The sequence below is a fragment of the Aplysia californica genome, unplaced genomic scaffold, assembly GCF_000002075.1.
Source record: "Aplysia californica isolate F4 #8 unplaced genomic scaffold, AplCal3.0 scaffold01010, whole genome shotgun sequence".
Taxonomy (NCBI): domain Eukaryota; kingdom Metazoa; phylum Mollusca; class Gastropoda; order Aplysiida; family Aplysiidae; genus Aplysia; species Aplysia californica.
The window spans coordinates 151,406-160,441 of NW_004798280.1; the positions used below are offsets into that span (position 1 = coordinate 151,406).

The 9,036-nt window shown below is 39.3% G+C and overlaps 1 protein-coding gene across 1 annotated transcript in view; it reads right to left on the reverse strand.

The window, feature by feature from the left end:
* The window catches only part of LOC101861402 (ankyrin repeat and KH domain-containing protein mask), a gene marked incomplete in the record, with an annotated part of 46,978 nt that extends 38,354 nt beyond the window's left edge, over positions 1–8,624 (reverse strand). Inside the window, 5 exon segments of the mRNA XM_013089660.2 lie at positions 572–632; positions 1,601–1,718; positions 2,236–2,267; positions 3,003–3,106; positions 8,499–8,624. Of these exon segments, the coding sequence (XP_012945114.1) occupies positions 572–632; positions 1,601–1,718; positions 2,236–2,267; positions 3,003–3,034 (243 nt within the window).
* Between the last annotated feature and the right edge of the window lie 412 nt (positions 8,625–9,036).

Below are 9,036 nucleotides of genomic sequence, written 5' to 3' on the forward strand. Positions count from 1 at the left end.
GACCTGAGATCATTCTGAAACAACCTCAACTTCCTGGGAAGCATACAGTGCAAGCAGTCATTTATCGGCGCTAAAACACTAACATACTGACAGGATCCTTCGCTGTCTATGGCCGGTTACCCATTCCCACCTGGGTGAAATGAGGAAAAATTCGTGTAAAGTGCCTTTTCTAAGGACACAACGTCTGGCTCGCGGCTCAAACCCCCACACCCGCAACTTCACGATTACGAGTCCGGTAGCCCAACCACTAGCCAGTGCAGTTAACAATCCAACAGAACACTGAAAGGAATCTTATCGAAAACATAACAATTTGTTTTATTTCAGTAAGCGTTTTACGGCACTTGCAACACAATTAGGTCACATAAGTGCTGAAGGTTAGAGGTGTTACAAGAGACTAACAAACACAAAAAAAAGAAGACGGATAAGAACGATATATGTTTGATGGGGAAAAAAGAGCAAACCACACCAGAGAACCCGATAACCACCCACAAACATAAAAATGTTTCACTAGTCGACCAAAATTAGACAACGAGGTCAAAAGCCAATAAGAATACAGATAATGCAGAATCACCTGTCTGTCCTTAGACTGCGTTTGAAGGATGCTGATCTGGTTCTTAAAGGCATGATTCCACCTGAACATTGAGAAACAGAGGGGAAAAGGAATGAGTTTGATAAACATGATTACCTGGATACCTGAGAGGTCATCTCTGACTCAAAGATTGATGTGTAATAACCCTTCATCCTTCACAGTCGCGAGCTGCCGTTGCACATTCTGCTATACCCAGGCCAGTCCATGTTTTAATGTTGTCCATCCATATTACTCTTTGTCTTCCCCTGGCTCTCCTTCCCACATCATTCCTTTGAATACCTCTTTCACAATGGTCTCACGTCGTTTTAAGTGGCCAAAGTGTTGTACTTTCCTTCATTTTATTTTATTCAGCAGGATCTGTCTTGTGCGGAGAATCTAACTCACCTCATGACTGCTATGTAGATATGCCTCCCTGTGAGTACCTCTATTTATGGGGTTGTATCCTACATTTTTACCAAAGCTGGGCGATAAATTTGAAGGACAGTCAGTTCTGTCTCAGGCTTCAGTCTCCACCTCAGTCCAGCTGTATCCCATCTCCTCTAGGTCGGAATCCAAATCCCTCTTTTTATTTTTTCATCTTCCTCTATTCGACAAAAAAACCTCTCCCTTAAGCAGAACCCGTGAAAAATGTGGAAAAGCGGTGTCAAAAAGTTGATCGCCCGAGCTCAAAACAGGTCCTTACTCACATTTGCATTTAGAAAAGGTTCTTGCCAATATTTAAGAAAGAATTCCATAACACCATAAAAGACAATGACCTAAACAACTTAATAAATTATTTCAATTCACCGGAAGAGAATTATGTACCTCTACAATATCAGTTTGGATATATATAACATTTCCTTTTCTTTCTTTTTTTTCAGCCTTCAAAGTCCAAAAACAAAGCACAAAAAAATGTACAGACATGACACAATCTTCCCACTTTAATCAGGCATTTTTATACTCTCTGTTACCAATATACTAGGTAATGTACACTGCACTAATATTTTTTATGCACAATAATAATATACTTACAACTCTTGTTCCACTTTCTTATCAAGGGCATACTCTAAATCCACCAGCAGCAGTCTTTTGTACAGGTCTTCAAGCTTTTGTCTGGTCACCCACAGTTCTGAGAGGCTCTTGCCAGACTCTGTTAGATAAAAAGACTATCACCACTCACAATTTCTTAAAAGCAGGATAATTGATAATTGAATTAACGTCAAGCCATAATATAGTGTAGAGCGCATAGAGCCTGCTGTTGAGCAGGGATATATGCGCTATACAAATGCTATTTATTATTATTATATTATTATCTGTCTGCAAGGCTACCTCTGAAAGTATTTCTCTCCCTTTTCAACTCCCTCCCATCTTTTCTTTTTTTTTCTTGTATTTTTTTCTTTAAATGCCAGATCTGAAATAGACATCAGCCATCATGGTTGCCCACTCATGTTTCATCATGTGTACTTTCATGACAGAAATTACCAATCTCTATGTCCAAACATGAAAATAAATCTAATGAAACACTTTACATTAAAAACAATATTGAGTTGCTCTCTCTATTTCATTTACATATTTATTATAGATTCAGCTTATATGATAAGAAAGCATGACAATTATTTATGAAAAGAAACAGTAACCTCTAGGTTTAAAGGCATAAAAAAATGTACCTGTCATTGTATTCTTGACAGTATCTGCCTGCCTGAAAACAATAGAGAAACAAATCCAAATGATAACATCAATTTTCACAGACATTAATTACTCAACAGCACAAGTTAATTATCTTTTTAAAACGCAAAAATTAACTAAGCGTCTACAACTAACTTTCCAAAACGAAGGCAACATGGGCAAGGACTCAGATTAACTCCATCATGCCCCCAAACCTATTTCAGTATTCTGTCCATTTTATAATCCCCCCCCCTCTCTTAAAACCGTTGCATTCTATCGTGACCATGAAGTAAAAGTAAAGCATATAAAATATTATAATGTTATATATTCACTTAAAGCAATGACAAGTCTAATACTAATTGTCAAAAAAGGAATATAATCAACACATTTCAAATATCACCAAGCACGCTTTAACTGCCACCTCTAAGACAATTACTCACTTGCACAATCAACAACTTCCCCCTCGCATTTAGAAGAAAAAAAAATATAATGACAATGACCAAGACGTCCTGGAAGACACTCACTTTTCTCCACAACAATGGCTGGCTGTCTCGCAATTTTGATACAATGTCTAAGACAACCACCCATTGTTCATGAAAGTCTCCATCTTACAGGGCCATTATAATGTAAAAACTAGGTATACAAGGGAAGGCACAGGAAGTGGTCGTAGGTGACTGTCAAATTAATACAACTGTGGTAGATTCAACTACATGAGAAGACGAAACGATCTATTTTTATGCTCTGAGACTAAGAAAATAAGCACACAAACCTCATGATCTGGGCTGCAGCAGAGACACTCATGGTGCTTCCTTCACTTCTCTGCTGTGTTTAGTGAATGTGTAGACACTTCAGGTCAGCTCACACAGTTGGAGCCTTGAAAGAAGAAAAAATACAATTATTTTAATTAGAATTATTTAATAAATGGCATCAAGAAAAAAATAAAACACAGAGTAGGAAATCTTGACTGTCAATAATTGATTAATTGTTGTAGGAAAACTACAGGGACTGTTGTAACAAATGTATACAATATTATACGTACAGCACAAGCATCACAATCTCTAGACTTTACTTTTTACTTTTACTTTTTCATCCTCTGTTGCAGTTATTAAGCGTCGAGGGGAGATGCAGTTTTCTATGGTAGGCCAGCTCCGAAGCTCTTTCAGTTGTGATATTATGTTTTCTCAGGGTTTCCTTGACACCCTCGATCCACCTTTTTTATAGCCTGAGTGCTTCGTGTTGTAGGCTCTCGAGGCTGGCTGGCCAGGTGACCTACGTAACAGGTGGCCAAACCATAATATTATTCTGTCTTTCTATGTAATGCAGGCAGGACTCAAAGCCGAGAGCTGCTCTTCTTACTTCTTCATTTCTCTGCCTGTCTCTATGGGAAAAGGAAACCTGTGACTGTGTAGTTCAGGCTGAATTAACGAACGTGGGGGTGAAAAAAAATACCCATCTGTCTTGAATTAAAATCCATGATGAATTGATGATTGAAGGAGGTGGGGATCTCTTTGTGTCAGAGGTAAAATTAACGAGAAAATGGCAGCAATAAACATTGAGTTTCCAGTCCTTGGAATATTGGAAGCTTCATTATCACATTGCGCCTAGATTTTGATCAACGTTTTCAAGAAAAATCAAGACAGATGTGTTTTTAAAATAGACATTAACCCTTAGATCTGTACGCCCTGGGGTCATTTTGCACCCCCAGGGTTGTATTCTTCACATTTTAGAATACTTCACGAAGATCTCTTTGAAACTTTAACTTTCAGTATTTCTCAAAAAATCATTTTGACAGACTATTCAAAATGTACGGATCGGATTAACGAGTAAATTTCCTCTTTGGAAAGTGGTGGCACAGAGTTTCCCCATGTCGTATGGATACGACAGTAAAACACGACGTACAGATAGGGTAAAAAATGTGTTCAAACAAAAAGCTTCGATAAAAATTATCAAATAGATTGGGTAAAAATTTCGGTTTTATGCAATTACATAAATTTGACGAGTGCTTGATATGATGATGTCTCACAAAGTCTTTAAAATAGCCTTTTATTTCAATCAAATACAAATAATTTGAAACATATATCAAGCCATCTAGTCGTTTGTTTGTTCTCAATGAATGTAAAAGAATAAAAATGAACACAACAAGGAAAAGTTTGAACAAGACTGGAGATCACAGTCATGGACAAAAGTCTCTACACACTATTATAATTTTTAACTCTAGACTTGTCGTTTAGACACCTCTGATGATGATCTGACCGACTTGACTTGGGGAGGATAAAATCCGTAATTAAAAAAGCGACTACCCCAACAAACATAATAAAGTATAAAGAAGAGATCTACCCTAACCCCCTGCCGGTAAGATTGAAGAATACTGGACCAGCGGATTTGGACTACTTTTGCAGGGTCTCGACAACCTTAGACTTAGGAATTCATGATTTTCCCCAGTTTTCTTATCTCTCTCAATGAAGAATCTCAGACCGGTAGCCTAGATCAGTTCCTTAAAACAGTTTGTCAGGGGGGACCCCCCTGAACCCCCCCTCCCCTAATCCCTTCCTCCACCCCCATTCTCGCGCAATAATATGAGTGGTCCAGTACTCTTCAATCTTTCCCCCCAGCCTCAGGAAGAGACTATCCTCACGAGGGGTGAGAACAGCCTGTGTGTCTTGCTCTTGGAGTAACTATTATTAGGAGAGGCCGCGAGTCGCGTAACGTGAAGCCGCTTCAGACGACTGTCGGCCATGTTTGTGAGATCAGCTCAGTTCTCTCAGTTGTAAACTTACTGTCAACCGAATGGCAGTTTGCGTAGCGTTCGGGTCCGGTGGGCCTCTCATTCAAAGGTCCCGGGTTCGATCCGAGTAGTGACGGAAAAATGTTATTCTCTAAAATTCTACTTTCTCTTTCGTCTGCTATCGTCTCCACTTTCTGCCCCTACCTCCTCAGGGCTTCGCACTCTTTCTGCAGCCTTTCTACTGCTACTCCTTGGCTCCTTCTTACTTCTGTCTTTCAGCCACACCCCTGATCTTCTGGTAGGAAAGATCTACCCCTAGCCTTCTCGGACAAGGGTGAAAAAATCTCGGAGGCTCGACAGAGGTTGCGTATGCAAGTTGCGCAAATTAAAGGTCCTTTAGTGGTCTAAATCGATAAGAGTAGGCTTCGGTCGCCACCCGCGCAAAATTCAAAATTTCCTACCAACTTAAAATGTTTAATGTGTACCTCGCACTCATATGACTTATGCAGTCGCGAGTGCCGTAAAACACTTATAAGGCCTACGAAAAATGTTTTTTAAAATATCAGTCTCCAGCAATGGCACTGAACTTGATGGCGAAGTGCCTTCTGATTTAGCCGTAAATGCATCTCACATGCACAGTAAAAACAGAACGAAAAAAGATTGCACGTTTGTGTCTAGATCTAGTCTGGCATACTTGTCAATTGACTATGAGAAAACTGTTGCTTAAATGGCTGGTTTTGTGTTGTTACGGTTGACAAAGCATTTGAAAATGTGAAACCTTAGTTGACTCCAGTGTGTCAAATGTAACTTCCTTGCTGTTTTTGAAGTCTCGTCGGAGGTTTGACAGTGCCTTCAAAGAATGTCATTGAAGTGTGTTTGGTGTGTGAATAACATTTTCGATGTCACGTGTAGTCTGTCTGTTCAGGGGGTGTGACATTGTCAAAAGAGAAATGTCACAAATTAGTGCAATCTGTCTTGAAATTCTTCTTATTATAAGCCTATCATTTCAAATTTTCTATTAATTTTTCAATACACTTAACAGTATTTTGTAAAATTTAGATAAAGTGTCTGGGTGTTTTAAAGGTGCCCTTCCCTCCTCGTTTTATTGGGGGGGGCTGTTTTATTCTTTTTTTTTAATTCTTTTTTTTCGGGGGGGGGGGGGGTTAATTTCCACCATCATACTTCACTCTTATCTGCCTTGCCCTCTCCTTCCTCTTTCTTCGCCCATCCCATCCCACCCTCACTACCATATTTTGTGTAATCATTTTCAATTTTGTTTTATATATATATATATATATTGTTGTATGTTTAAGTCAAGAAGTCTACGTTTTAGTAAAAATAATGTCAGTAATGACATTATTTTGCACTGATGAAGTTCTATGAACGAAAAGTCTGCAAATTTTGTTATCCCGTTTATATTTTTGTTTTGATCCTTATTATCTAAATTTCTCCTCTAAAACAAGTTTTAAAAATTATCTTACCGTCACAATGTGTATACATAGTACATGTATTACTAAATGTTCGACTGAGTGAGCTGGTAATTTGATGCAAGTAAGATTTATTAACTTCCTTATTATATTACAACTGTGCGTGGGTGCTTATAATGCTGTAATTAACATACAAAGAAATTTCGAGAGAAAATGGAGTCCGAGCAGCTAGTTTTGAAAGGAGATTACGCAGCGTACGCTGCATTGTTTTGAACTTACAAAGATGGCGGCAGGCCCGATAAGCTCCGCCCTTTCGGCTTCAACTTGGTTGGAACTGTTGAGCGGGCGACGCAACGTTAGGGCCTCTCCGTATATAGTTACTCCAAGGTCTTGCTATTCTCACACAGCTCTATAGGCCTATATATAATAGCGCAGGTCAGACACACACACAACAGCACAGAGAATAAGTTTTGTGCAGTCCTGGATAAGTTTCAAAGGTTTACTTTAAAATTTAATGGGCTGGGTGAAGGACATACACCATGAACAGTAAACAACATTGAAAAAATCCCATTAAACAGAGCTACACTTAAAGCGCAAAAATGAAATGTCAAGATTGTTTTCCCTGATGATACCTCTCCAGTACTCACTGTAATTTTTAAATGGCTATTCGATTTTTAAAAATAATAATAAAATTTTCTAAAAGCTACGGCAACAGTAATCAGTAGTGGTTGACCTAAGCCTACATTGAGGAAGGCCAGCTCTACTCGAGTCCGAATAAAAAATTTCTCTATTCGGACTCGAGTCCGAATAAGGGGGTATTTATTCGGACTCATGGCCGAGAAAAAGGTTTTATTTTTATTCAGACTCAGCTTCTAGGTGAGTTTTGAGTGCAAGGAGGTTACATTATAATAAAATAAATGTCGTCGGGGGATTTTGCGTAAAATCAGAATTAGAACTAGAATTTTCTACTAGGATTGTGTCAGTCAAAAGACTGTGCGGACTCTCATCATTAGATCTACCCAATGGCAGGGTCTACCAAGTTAGTGTCTAAGTACGCTAACCAACAACTCAGGGTCTTTCCACCACCACAGCAACATCATTACTTCCACCATCATTTGTCTTTCCACATGTTTCATTTTATTTTGTTGTGTGGTCTATAGTTTTTCTGCAGATCTAGAATCTAGATCTAATTATTCTTTTTTATCACATTATATTCATTGCACAAAACCGACAGCCGTGGCCTCTCCCCAACACCTCTTCCCCCAGCAAGCCGAAAGTGGGAGATCGCTAGGCGCAGTCTCACTGGTCGACATAATATAATTAACTTTGCCCCCGGCAAGGTCAGCTCAACTTAGTCGTTCTGTTCATACTAGGGAGGGTCCGTTGATAGATCTAGATTCTAGATCTAGTATTATTTAAGTAAAAGCTCTGAGTCCTGTTATCATTATTAATCGAAAAGAAGTTCGTAAATGCTGGAAATATTTAGGAACAAGGGTCGAAAGTCGGAACGGACGTCATGTGGGACTCAATTCGGAGTCCGAATATAATTTTTCTCTATTCGGACTCGAGTCCGAATAGTCACTTCGATTGAGGAAACAAGCGCTCTACTTTCTAAGCACTCATGATGAGTGATGAGTCAATTCCCAATCAACATGCGGTAAGCCACCCAGGGCCTAGGTGATTTTGTCGGCCTGCGAGAAGTCAGGGGGGAGTCCTCGTATGCCTACATCAGGGTGGGGATGAGAATATCGGGTCATGAGCTATTCTCACCAGGGGTGAGGTGGCCCCAACCAGCCCTTTTAGCCTTAACACTAACACCCTCTATTTCATAGCAATCACTCGCTAAACGGTAGAAAGGACTGTAGCAAAGTGAATTTAAATAAATAGGCCTAGAATCTATGCAACAGCCTCTATAGATCTATGGCAGAGTCCAAGCTAAGAAACAATTCTGTAAATAGTGACTGATATCTCGAAGCTGTACTGTAGACTGAACAGTGAACTGTAGAGCCAAGACTGTAACTGTAGACTGTAGAGGTGGGGGGCAAACACTTGCACATCCATCCGACATCCTAGGAACACAGTTCTGAATCTGGAAACAAGAAAGTAGATATACCTGTGGGTTGTTCTGTGTGTGATTATCCTTACGAAATTCTGAAAATGGGTGAGTAATCCATGTCTCAAACCCCCCAACACACACGGTCATCCCATCTTTTTTACTGAGAATTGTGATGACGCACTGATATCGCTCTCCCTACACAAAAGAGTAGCAGAAGCTTTTATGGTAGCACAGCATTATCGACCTTAGTCGACTATTAGTTGATTGGTTTTTCTTTGTTGAAGACCAACTTTTCTAGGGTTTTATTTTGTTTTGTGTGCATTTTGTTTTGTTTTGTTTGTGAGTTTTAACGTGCTATGTGGCTTTTAAAAAACCAAATAACATTTTTGTTGTTCTTTCTTTGGTATGGTATGCTAATGTACTAACACCCCCCCAAGCAAAATGATTCCCAAACAAAATGTGTGTTGAGAAGGCCGATATTGAGATACAAGTCACACGTACAGGTTAAAATGTCATGGAATTTCTTAACAAAGCAGTTCAATAGTAGTTGCGGTAGCTAGCCTATTTTCAGGCTGTTTATATCATGGAGTTGACA